The sequence below is a fragment of the Sorex fumeus genome, unplaced genomic scaffold, assembly GCF_029834395.1.
Source record: "Sorex fumeus unplaced genomic scaffold, SorFum_2.1 ptg000030l, whole genome shotgun sequence".
In the NCBI taxonomy this organism is placed as follows: Eukaryota; Metazoa; Chordata; class Mammalia; order Eulipotyphla; family Soricidae; genus Sorex; species Sorex fumeus.
Window position 1 is genome coordinate 4,070,453 of NW_026606087.1, and position 13,381 is coordinate 4,083,833.

General features: G+C 36.8%; 2 protein-coding genes across 5 annotated transcripts in view; both read right to left on the reverse strand.

The window, feature by feature from the left end:
• Window positions 1-13,381, reverse strand: part of FAR1 (fatty acyl-CoA reductase 1) — a 66,231-nt gene that overhangs the window by 18,922 nt on the left and 33,928 nt on the right. For all 4 annotated transcript variants that reach the window (XM_056116225.1, XM_056116223.1, XM_056116222.1 and 1 more), the window contains 5 exons: window positions 7,622-7,801; window positions 5,869-6,046; window positions 3,619-3,663; window positions 3,383-3,501; window positions 800-867 (listed from right to left, as the gene is read on the reverse strand). In XM_056116225.1, coding sequence (XP_055972200.1) covers window positions 800-867; window positions 3,383-3,501; window positions 3,619-3,663; window positions 5,869-6,046; window positions 7,622-7,801 — 590 coding nt within the window. The remainder of the gene's footprint in view (window positions 1-799; window positions 868-3,382; window positions 3,502-3,618; window positions 3,664-5,868; window positions 6,047-7,621; window positions 7,802-13,381) is intronic.
• Window positions 1,074-2,477, reverse strand: LOC130025372 (DNA mismatch repair protein Mlh1-like). The gene has a single exon (XM_056116330.1). It carries the CDS (start codon window positions 2,214-2,216, stop codon window positions 1,074-1,076), a length of 1,143 nt encoding a protein of 380 aa, XP_055972305.1. The 5' UTR covers window positions 2,217-2,477.

A 13,381-nucleotide genomic window follows, 5' to 3' on the forward strand; every position in this document is an offset into this window, starting at 1 on the left:
ATCTGTGAATTTATATAAATTAATAAATATAACAAAATATTCTGGCAAAATATCTTACTTGCTAATACCATTTATTACTCTTGGGACCACTAGCTATTCTCCTGTGATATACCAACTCTTGTAGCTATTAAGAATGTTGCCTACTCAGCTCAGATAGAGAAGGGAGCACCAAATAAAGGGTGTTTGGAGGATCCTCCCAGGAGGAGAGATGCATGTCAAAAGTAGACTATGGACTGAACATGTTTGCCACTCAATGCCTCTTTTGCAGACCACAACACCCAAAAGGAGAGAGAGAACACAGGGGATTGCCCTGCCACAGAGGCGAGGGTGGGGGTGGGGGGATATTATCCATGGTGGTGGAAAATGGGCACTGGTGGAGGGATGGGTATCTGATCATTGTATAATCGAAACCCAAGCACAAATATTATAAATCTACAACTATACCTCATGGTGTTTCACTAATAATAAAAAAAAAAAGAATGTTGCCTACAAGCAGCAAAAGGGTTGAGTGTGTTCATGAGGGAAAAAAGGGTACTTCTTCCACACTACAACTACCTATGAAGGTTGCTGTAGATGATAGCAGAAAAACAGTAAGGTTCAGGGCAAAGGTGAGAAGGAAAAGACTATTTTAAAATTTGTGACACAAAGGCAACATTGGTAGATATAGTAAGATGGTAATTAAGAATAAATTGGTAGCCTGAATATCTCATGGATTATTCTAACATAAAAATTCAGTGAACATTCTCAATTCTCTCATATTTATTTATTCTGACATTCACAAACACAAGTAAAATCATACCAACTTCACCCCAGTGGAAAGGATTAGTGCTGCCTGTTGTGCAATTATACACCATCATGTTTCTTGGTCTGTAAGACAAAGATTAAAACAATAAAACACAAAAAAAATACCAAACTTATCCAATGTAAATCCTACCATTTATGAGGATGATGGATACCTTTTCATACTATATCAAAAATTATCCATAAAGGATTAATTTTTGTATCTGATGACTATTTACTAATATCCTTCATCCCCTTTGCTCTACCGAATAATTATCAAAGTACATTTTCTTTTAATATTTTTGTTCCTTATGTAAGTAGGAGTACTCGGCAAGACCTTCTTTGGGGCCATCTTCCTCCGTCCAGCCACTCTCGGGACTGTCTAAGGCGAGCATGGCAAGGTCGAAGAGGGGCGCGGGCTCCGATAACCGTAGAACCCCAAAATTGGCAAAATCATAAATGAGTATCTGGTAGAACAGCTCTTCACTCAGTTTGCTGGTATTGAGAAGATATAACTTGGTCTGATGCTGTGCCAAGGCCCACTGAGGATTCACACAACCCACAAATGAGTGGTTATTCAGCATCTCCCGGAGTGTCTCATGTCCCCGCTGATTTATTTCTTCCTGGAGGCTCAGGACACTGGTGAGGTTAATGATCCTTCTCCGGGGGGTACACGCTGCGGTCATTTCCTTTCTGGAATCATCTTCCACCATTTCCACATCAGAGTTTTCCCGGTGTCTCTTTCTGGGGTTGTCCGGACTGGAAGGGGGGCTTCGCTTCTCTGATTTGTCTGAGGTCTTCTCTGCGGCAGCCCCCTGTAAGCTCTGATCTTTGGCAGCCCCTTCAGCCGGGGCTGGGAGTTCCAGCATTTCCTGGTCTTGGTGCCTGACCCTGCCACTGGGAGCATCTGGTTGGTCTTCTGGGCCCGAGGCCTGGGGCTGAGCAGATGGGGCCGTGCTCAGGGGCTGCAGAAAAGCATCGAGCTTCTGTTCCCGGGAGTCTGTGCGAACCATCTGGTGAGCATAGACCTTTTCGCCACTTCCAGAAGCAGCTGAGGGGGCCACACCCGCAGCAGACTTGATCACCTCCCCAGAAGGGCCGGCCAGGGCTGGTAGTAAAGTCTGGGTGTAGTACATGCGGGAGGAGTTGGAGCCCAGGAGGCGGCTCTCGATGTGCTGCTGCACCCGCTCCAGGATGCTGTCCTCGTGCAGGAAGTGCACCTCGTGCTTGGTGGGGTGCACGTTGACATCCACATTCTGGGGGCTGATCTCTAAACTGAGGTACAGGAACGGGTGTGTGTTTTTGGGCAAGTATGCAGCATACACTGTTTCTATGGCTCTTCGTAAGGAAGTTGACTCTACCAGCCGATGATTGATGAAGAGTAAGAAGATACACTTCTTCACCGAGTAGTTGGCGTTGGAAATGTAGCCTTTCATTTTGAAGCCGAGGGTTTTATCCTCACATTCAACTTCTATCAATTCGCGACTAACAGCATTTCCAAAGATGGAGCGAATATTGTCAACAGTCGAAGCACTGGGCAGTGTTCGAACATCAGCTACCGTTTCACCCTGTTTTTTAACCGAGAAACTAATGCCTGAATTGTGTATTGCATACCTGCCAACAACTTCCAAAATTTTCCCATACTCTTCACTTGGGTTTTTTAAAGCTTTTCTTCTCGTGGATATGTTGTAGAACAGGTCCTCAAAAATCAGATGGGCTGGACATGTAATGAGGTTTACAGACAACCGCTGGACTAGAGCCATTACTGATTGGATTCCACGAGACATCAAAAGATCACGTGGACGCCCACCTATAAGATGGTCAGACTTCTTCGTCAAGACCCTAAATGATCGGTTTGAGGCTCTACATGTTCCTAAAACGAACAGATACCATTGGGCTACGCTAGCACGCAACCGGGATGAATGGAGACGTTACTGGTACCCGCTCGAATAAATCGATGAATAACGGGGATTAAGTGATTAAGTGATGTAAGTAGGAGTGTCTATTTTCAAATGTAGGAAAAATAACGAAAAAATCTAAGCTCTCCCCTATATTTTCCTTTTCTCAGAGGATTTAATTTAAAAAATGAGTGACAGTGAATATTTGTTTTCACCAGAAGCTATATATTCATATAATCATATATATTTCCATCAAAAGTAGGGCAAATTGGGGGAAAAAAGGTCTCTGAAAAGTTTAAAGCTAAGTTGTCACCTATGATGCTACTAGTACTTTGGCAAAGGAAGTAGTTCAGTTGGAAGAGTATTAGACTAAAGGTACTCTATTGTGTCATATCTGATATATACAAGTTAATTACTTGGGATAACTGTGAACTGTGATAAACCATTTTTGCAACAGGAAGTGATAATGAATGCTAAGAAATAGTATGTCTGAGAAAATTAATTTATGTTAATACATAGCACTGGTTCTAGCATTGTAGGGCTACTCTCACCTTAGTGCTTTATTCTAGTGATGCTCGGGGGATCATGTAGTGACAAGGATAAAACCTGGGGCTCCAGAATACTAAGTACTACAATCCTTTGAGCTATCTCCCTGGCTCCTTCCAAGTTACTACAGATTTAATGAGACATTATGTCTCATATACCTATTAATTCCGGAATACCAGGCTGCTGCAAGACTTGTGTTGACAACTACATCCACAGGAACGAGGTCTGCAAGGGCATTGTTGGAGGCACGCATTGTTCGAAGAATTCCTTTCCCTGCCTGTGTTGAAATTAAAAACAATAGCTTAATGTATATCCTTTGCATATTTAACATATACAAGGATATATAGAAAACAATAAAATCAGAATATTAAAATAAAGCTAAAAGTTTACTTACCGCAATAAAAAGACCACTTGGTCCATTAAAGTTATCAATCCATCCCTAATCCAAAAAGACAAAAAAAAGGAACTACTTAGAAACACTAGAGATTTTTAATTAAAATTTAATAAATATACCATAAAATCTAATTTATATATTTAGTAGTTATTTTTTTTAAACTAGAAGTTAAGACCCACATCCCAAAGAGAAGCAGTCTTCCTAAAGAACAGCAAACAGTTAAATAATTTTCAAAGAATTCCTATCCTCCTGTTACTTCTCTGCAAAGAGAAATTTTAAGAAACATTTATTACAGTTTAGGTGATTCACAACAGTTTTAAAATTTGTGACATCTAAGTAAAAAATTACTGCATTCCAACTACCACCAAAGTGCCTCTAAGTCTAATCTACCATCTGCCCCCATTTCTCATCACTGCTTAGTAACCGGTTTTGTATTCCAAAGCCAACAGCTTATCATTATTCAGTACTGTCTATTTTCTTATCTACCCCACAAATGAGTGAGATCATCTGGTATTTGACCTCTTGCCTCTCACTTAACTTTGCTTAACATAACACCCTATGGTTACATCCATAATGAAGCAAACAGCATGATTTCATCTATTTTTTACACCAGCAATAGTATTCCATTGTGTATATATACCACAATTTCTTCATTCATTCATCTGTCACTGGATATCTGGGTTGTTTCCACATAATAGCTACTGTATGAAGTGCTGCAATGAACATGAGTATTCATTTATCTTTTTGGATTGATGTTTTTGTGGTTTGAGGGGCAAATGCCAAGAAGTAGAATTGCTGGGTCATAAGAGAATTCTATTTTTCTCTTCTGAGAAACCATCATGCTATTTTCCACAGAAGATTACAATAAGAAATTCTTGTATCAAATATATTCACTAAACTTGTTCATTTTCTCTTTTGCTATTTACTGATTTAATATCCAGAGGTTTAGGGGAAATAGTGAATCTTCAAATTTAGTGAATAAAAGAGAACAGATTGTCAAAGCAACAAAACATGCTATTCTTGCTACCATCAGAGGCAGACCTAGGTTTTTCCTGAGTCAATTTATCTGTTAAATTTCACTTATTCTAGAGATTTGTAAAATACTTCACCCTGATTTTCTATAGAAAATTATCGGGGCTGGAGCAATAGCACAGCGGGTAGGGCGTTTGCCTTGCACGCGGCCGACCCGAGTTTGATTCCCAGTACCCCATGTGGTCCCTTGAGCCCTGCCAGGGGTGATTCCTGAGTGCAGAGCCAGAAGTAACCCCTGGGCATTGCCAGATGTGACCCAAAAAGCCAAAAAAAAAAAAAGCAAAAGAAAGAAAATTATCACAGAAATAGCTTATATCTTTTGGCCTGTGGTTTGTTTATATAAGGAGGTATCTTCCAGGTACTAAAATGTCAATAAAATAAGATGCAGAATATTCTCACTTCTATTCCCTTCACTTCAACAAGAAAAATGAGCAAATAATTTTAAAAGTCAATATTGATGTATCAGAGTCCACACAATTTCTTAATTTTAAAAAATTTATTAGTGGTATCCAATAAAGAAGTGATATATACACACAATGGAATACTGTACAGCTACTGTAAAAATAAAAAATGAATTCTTGTGGTTTGCTACAACTGTGACAGGAAAAAGGACCTGACGGGCTTTTGAGCAAAAAAAGTCCAAGGAGAAGAACAATTCCAGATGATCTCACTTATATGTGGTGAACTTATACATAAAACAAAGAAAAGATAATACTGAATGAGAACATACTCTAAGCTTGTGACTGAAGAACTAAGAAACCAAGCAGTGGGTCAAGAGAAAGAGGGGGAATCGGGGTGATGTAGGGACAGTGCTGAGTAGTCCTGGACACTTTGGTGATGGTGAAGATGCATGTACATCAATACCACAAATGCTAACACTATTGTAGCCATGCTAAACTTCAAAAAATAAAAAAATAATATTTTTTTTAAAGTGCAATAAATGTCTATGAACTTCAAAGAGAGGAAATGCTGTCCTTCCAGTCAAAACTTCAGAGCACTTAATTTACCTTTCAATAAAGGCTTTTACACTTTTGATCTGCATTTTTATATACATTAAAAATAAATATACCAACAAAAGTCTCTTCTATAAATTGAAACAACTTTATCATAGTAAGCCATATTTAGCAAAAATACCTGCTCTTAAACAACTGCCAACACTTTTTTAAAATTATGACTTAAAATTATCAATCCAACTATTTATAAAAATTTTTAACTTACTGGAAATGGTTCTTTCCAACTGGCACCAACAATCGATGGCCTTACAATTGCCACATTCAGCTTTGCACCTTCCTGTTGTACAACATATTCAGCTAATGCTTTCGTGTATATGTATGTATTGGGTCTGTCTCCTATCAATTTTGGTGTGATATCATTTACGAGGCCATCATCCATCCACCTGATAAACAAATTCCATTAAAAAAAGGAACTATTTTCAGATGCTTTACTATAAAATTAAAAGTCATTTAACTTTGTACATTCAAACTTATCTACTGCTCTGACTCAAATGATTTGCCAAATTTTACTACAGAACATAAATTAGTCTTCATTTCATTAAATTTCAACTTCAGGTTCACATCTTATATACTGCAAGAAAAGTCTAAAAACCAAGTTCTTTCATAACTTATATGATAAGTATCAAAAGGCAATATGAATTAATTTATCTTCCTTTAGCATCTAGGCGATAGCTAGTATACCCAGTGCCCTGTGTACCAGTAAGGTATTATTCCTGGCAGTGCCAGGGATCAAACCAGGATTGTCACCACACATGGCAAGTACTTTAACTACTCTGTGCTATCTCTACAGTCCTTTTAATCTTTTTAAGTACATTAGCTTACTAATTTGTGAGAAAAAGGAGGCAGATTTTGGGGACTGTCAAATAAAATGGGTTCAGAAAACAAACCAGGGAATTAGCCCTGAAAGTATCTTAGTGTATTCTCCTTCATTTTTAACAATTTATCTGCTCCCTCATAGCAATTAGAATAAAAGACCTATTGCTCATTTTAAGAAAAAAATTAGAGAGGCAGGTATGAACACTATACAGCATTCTTGAGAGGAAAATAATTTGGCTAAGAGAGTGGGTAGTACTTCTGGTAAGAACGGAGATCTAAGGAAAACAAAAAAAAAGGGACAAAATAACTGGAGGGAAAGAGAAAAAATTTTAAAAAGAGATAAAGAAATATTATGAAAGGATTTACAAATATATGAAGATATGATGGTTGACTGGAATGTTTCTATAATTAATCTATAAAGAAAATAATGCCCTTTTTGTTTTTGCTCTGATCCTGTCTGCTTTACATGATGAAAAAGCACTGCTGAAGCAAAGTAAATCTTGGCCACAGTATAAACATATTTCACTTATTCTCTATACATCAAATCTTCACAGATATTTTTATACAGTAATTACTTATAGAATTCTAGTTCTAAGAAGAGAAATATTAGGAGTATCAATTAAAGGACTAAGGCTCCTCTGATTTACTAGTAACTAATGGCTTCTCTGTAAATATATCCACTAAGAAAAACAAAATGGGTGATCTTGTAATAAATTAGAACCTTGTTTTTGAGTAGGCAATTAGTCTCTATGGATATCAGCTGCATGTTAGTAACTAGAATTAATTTCCTAAATATCAGAGGCCCTGATACCGTGGAATAAGTTGTTCAGAGAGTTCTTCCTCCAGCTCTCACACCTGATCAAAAGTGAAGTTCCATAATGACTTCAATAGCCATTTAGATGTAAATGGATGTGAGAAAAAGAGTGAGCAAATATAAAATAATTTGCTGAACAGGGGATATAAATGTATGTGTAATTGTGAGTGGGTGGAGAAGTGGAGAGGAAGAGACTGAAAATCACCAAAGGACAGAAAAGGGATCTTTTATATCACTTGCTCTACTTAAAAATAGATCAAGTACTAGAGACTTGGGGTTCAAGATGTTGGGATCAAAGCAAAAGTACATAAATTTTAAACCAACATACTCTAAAGAATCAATCAGCTTCTTGGGATCCACAGGGGGTGGATAGACTACTTCATCAATATGTTTTCGATTGCAGTAAGCATATGCTGTTGATACATGCGTAAATACTTCCAAATTTTTCATTTGCTGTGCAAGGTGAATAAGTTGTCGTGTAGCAATCACATTTAACTGAACAGCATCTCTGTGAAAAAATGACAATAAAAAGTTGGGAATTACAACATTTATTTCATATTTAAAAAAACCAATTCCATTACAGACAGAAACATAGATTGCTGTTTTACAACTGTCCCTTAGTTGACTTTGCATATTTTATTTCAATATGAAGAAGATCCATTGTGTCATTGTGTCTTAAGATTTACTGATGAAATAAACTCCATATTCAGATTTTAAACTGTAACTGTCACTCTCCTCCCAGTGTTCATCGATTTGCTCAAGCAGGCACCAGTAACATCTCCATTATGAGACTTGTTACTATTCTTGGCATATCGAATACGTCATGGGTAGCTTGCCAGGCTCTGCCATGAGGGCGGAATACTCTTGGTAGCTTGCTGGGCTCTTCAAGGGGGCGGAGGAATCAAACCCGGGTCAGCCGTGTGCAAGGCAAACACCCTACCTGCTATGCTATTTCTCTGGCCCCAGATTTTAAAAATAGATATAAATTTAACATTTTAATTATCCAGAAATACACATATAACTTCAGTCTTTTGCTTTTAGGTATACATTTAAAAAGACATTTGGTGTGACCCAAAAAGCAAAAATTAAAATTTTTTTTAAAATTTAAAAAAATAAAAAACATTTGGGGACAGGGACACACGCAGTGGTGCTTGGGGAATACTCTGGTTCTGTGCTTACTCCTGTCTATGCTCAGGGTTCACTTCTGGCACAGACCATCTACAGTACCAGGATTCAAACTGGGGTCAACCGGAGTGCAAGGTAAGCATTGTACAAGGTAATACACCCTGTATTATCCCTGGGACCCCAATACATGCAGTTTGAAGTCATGTTAGATTTCCTTTGCATACTGATTTTCTAATGTATACTATTTTTGTGATTTGGCTGTATAACACAAGAATAAACTGGAATGGTTACTTAATTTTAATATAAGGCAGTGTCATTAATAGGGTAAAAAAAGTTAAAAGTCCCAAAATGTAGTATTTCATTGACATAAATTTTATATTATATAAATATGTATATACTTATGTCATATATAAGTTTATGTACATATCCTTCTATAGCAATTAATTCAAACACTTTTTAAAAGACTACCTAAAAATTCAAAGAGGTATTATAAAAAAAATTGGTATGTAGATTACAAGGTATATTGCCAGACCTCAAAGTATCTATACATTCTGCTTTGAAAATCTGATTCAGAGTAAGAAATACATTAAGTCTTCATTCAAAGTTCCTGGCTCAAAGCTCCCTCTAGATACCTTGGAATTTCCAAAATATAGGTAGTGATAAAGAAATTATTTTCTCTTATAAATATTAATATTAATAAATTTAATATTCTGAATAGAATCTAAGGAGAAGAACTGGTTGCCAGGAAACCCAACTTTTACATTAAAAATGTCCAACTTCGGGGGGGGGGTGCTGGAGCAACAGCACAGCAGGTAGGGCGTTTGCCTTGCACACGGCCGACCCCGGTTCAATTCCCAGCATCCCATATGGTCCCCCAAGCACTGCCAGGAGTAATTCCTGAGTGCATGAACCAGGAGTAACCCTTGTGCATTGCTGGGTGTGACCCAAAAAGCAAAACAAAATTTTAAAAAATAAAAAAAGATCCAACTTCCTTTTTTTTTTTTTTTTTTTGCATTTTGAACCACTAGTCCTTTTTTAAAGCGAACCACAGCGAGATAGAAGTTTCAAAGTTGTTCATGATTGGGTTTCAGTCATATAATGTTCCAACACCTATCCCTTCACCAGTGTACATTCCTACCACCAATGTCCCTAGTTTCCCTCCCGCCTGGCCTTGCCCGCCCTGCCTCCCCAACCTTTACCCCTACTCCCTCACCCCCATTCATGATTTTGGGGGGATTTTTGTGGGGAGATTTGTGGGGGGACCACACCTGGCAGTACCCAGTCCTTATTCCTGTCACTGCACTCAGAGGATCATATGTGGTACCAAGTATGGACCCCAATTGGCTGTATGCAAGAAAATACTTTACCTGCTATACTATCCAGGTTTTTGTAATTATTTGTTTATAGCTTATTTGAGAGAAAAACAACTGAAATATTCAGTATCACTAATGCTAGTCCAACTTTCAAACAAGAGTAAAAGGGTCTGGAGAGTGAATCTATCACCAGTGGCCAATGAAGTTAATCAGTTAAGTTAATGAAATGAAGACTCAATGCAAACTCAAAAGGAGGAGGGAACTGAGAATACTTTCCAATTGATGAATGAATGAAACTGTAGGGAGAATAGTGCTCACTAAGGACACAAAAACTCCTTATCCTTTTCCCAGACCGTGTCCTATACATCTTTTCTACCTGGCTATTCTTGACTTAGAACCTTTCATAATAAACTAGTGCTGTAGTTATTATTTTTATTAAAGTTTACATTTTTTGAGTTCTGTGAATCACTCTAGTAAACTAATCAACTCCAAGGACAGAACTGATTATGAGAAACGAGAACATGAGTTGATTATGAGTCACTATAAATCATGGGAATAACTGCCTCTACTTGTTCAGATGAGCAAGTTACAAACTATACTGATGGACATTTGATTTGGAAGTAGGAAGGGCTGCATCTTGAATCCCTAACCTGTGGAACTTGATACTAACTCCAGGTAGACAGTGTAAGAATTAAATAGTTATGGGGCCTGGAGAGACAGTACAGCACGTAAGGTGTTTTCTTGCATGCAGTCAATCAGGGTCCATACTTGTACCACATATGATCCTCTGAGTGCGGAGGCAGGAATAAGGACTGAGTACTGATAGGTGTGCCCCCTTCCCAAATCTCCCCCTAAAAAAGCTCCAAATATATTGCATTATAGAACATGCAGCTGCTGTTCTGCTTTGGTGATTTAAGGGAACTCTACCCTTCAAACATAAAAATTTGGAAATCAGGATACCCCAAAGAATTTAAATTTATTCAAAGTAAATAACATCATAAAACAAAAGTACATTTAGCATTATTCCTATCTCAGTCCCCAAAATTCAATAAATATTACTTAAGCTAATGAGAAAGTAAATAGTTTTTGTAATTCTTTGTTTATAGCTTGAGAGAAAAACAACTGAAATATTCAGTATCACATGCTAGTAATTACACTATATTTTGAGGTATGTTAACTTAGAGAAAAAATTTGTTCTAACCTAATTTCTTAAACTTATTTTAAAAAAGAAATGTAAAAATTCCCTGATTTTGCTGAAACTAATTGGAAATCTATAAATTAAGATACACAATATTATAGAATAACATCATAATCACAAAGTTATAATTAAAAAAGTATGAAAGTTGTTTCCTATATGTAAAATTTTAAATTCTGTTTACTGTTTATGAAAACTAATATTAATTCAAAAATAGGTTGCAAAAAAAAAGTTTTGTGTTAAAGTTTAAAGTTTTAATCTTTCCAAAATTCTTATATTTTCAGTATAGAAAGGTCAGAATGCCTCAGAGAGCATCTGTTCCATTTGGCTGTAAAGCAGTGCCTTGATGTCTATCATGCTGTAAAACAATGGGGATGGAGAGGGAGCTTTGGAAGACTATTTTGTTACAGGTTCCTGAGGACTGGACAACTTCTGGGTCACCACCAACTGGAAAAACATACGAGAATAACTGAATGAAATCAAAGGATGAAGGTATTAAAATCATGAGTGTATCTTTTACTTCTTTATCTCAAATAAGGGAGAATTTTCAATTCAAATGGAAATCTAATAAATAAGACATTTCACAGAGAGAACACTGTCTTCTAGACAGGCAACGTGTATTTGTAAGGCAATGTGTTATTTTCTTTTGCATTTGCAAAACAATGGGGATAGGAAGAGGAGTGTTTAGTAAGAAGTACACAAAGATATTATGTTACAGGCTTCTGAGGAGGGAGACTGTTTCTAGGTCACTGAAAAAAAAAGAAATAACTTGAGCCAGAAAACACAGAAAACACGCCTGTGCCTTAGATGAGGCAAGTACTATACACAACTTGACATGACAGAAAATGACAATTAAATTTCAACCTGTCTTCCTATTACTATGATTTACCTAGCAAAAAAAAAATAATAATAATATTTTTTTTCTCTTTTATTAATGGAAACTACTCCTGAAGGAAACAGAAAGAGGGAGAAAGTTGCAGTCACATTATGATACTCTGGTTCTCAAAAGGTTACCTTAAGAGTTTTATGCTAATTTACAATGTCTAAATCAATTTCCCCCTTAATCCAAAGATAATATCACAATTACCCACCATTTTTTTTTCCTTGAAAACCGTTTTTGTTTTTTTGGGGATTTTTTTTGGCTACTCTTTCCATTTGATTATGAAAATAAGTAATGAAATTTGGAATTATGGGGAAAACACTATTTCCAGAGGGGAGAAGGATCTGTTAGGTTAATCTCTGGATATTAAAAACCTATCCGTAATCACACTATCCAAAGATATAATTGGCAAATATTCAACCTTAAACACACAAATACACACATGCATAATTTTATAAAAATGAAAGTATACATTCTAATAAGATTTCAATACATGAACATATAATGACTACACAGAACTAATTACCAAACAATAAATGATAAAAAAAACTACCTCACTTCAAATATGAAATGAACTGGCCGATAATATTAATGTGGATAATGGCAGCAAAAAATGAGACACTGGTGAAAGGATTGGAACTGGAACATTGTATGCCTGAAAGTCAATCATGAATAACTATAATTCATGGTAATTCTATTTTAAAAAATAGTTAAGTACCTTGAAAACTATAAAGTACTATAACAGAAACATAATGGACTAGTACAGTGCCTTCACCGGAAAAATGGGCAAAGCATACTGTAATTGTGCGATGCTGAACTGTCACATTTATAGCAATTAAAGTTTATATTTCCACTTTTTTTTTTTTTTGCTTTTTGGGTCACACCTGGTGATGCACAGGGGTTACTCCTGGCTCTGCACTCAGGAGTTACTCCTGGAGGTGCTCAGGGGACCATATGGGATGCTGGGAATCGAACCCGGGTTGGCCGCATGCAAGGCAAACACCCTACCCACTGTGCTATCTCTCCAGCCCCTCCACATTTAAAAATAATATGGAAAATAATCTCAAAGCCCTTTATAGGAAATACTTAATTTTATTTTCTTTTTTTAATGAGTAACTGTGAATGATAAAGTTACAAAGATATTTATGATTAAGTTTCAGGTGTATACTGTTCCAACACCAATTTCCCCACCAGTGTCCAGTACTCTCCACCAATGTCCCCAGTTACCTTCTGCACCCCCCTCCCCCCGGTCTCTGTGGCAGGCACTTTTCCACTCCCTGATTGTTCTAGTGTTCCTTTCCCTAACTTATCATCCCCACCCTTACTTACCCCAGTGTAAAGCTTCCTACTGAAGACCAGTCCTTCTGCTCTTCCTTTCTATTGCTATTGAGCATTTGATATTCCCCTATGAGATTTCTTTACATTCCACAAGACAGATCATTCTGAGTGTTAGTTACTCTCCCTCTGAATTGATATCATTCAACATAATTACTCTCCAGATACATCTACATTGCAGTGAACTGCATGTAATTTCTTAATTTCAAACATTTAAAAAAAATTAACTCTATGTAATTG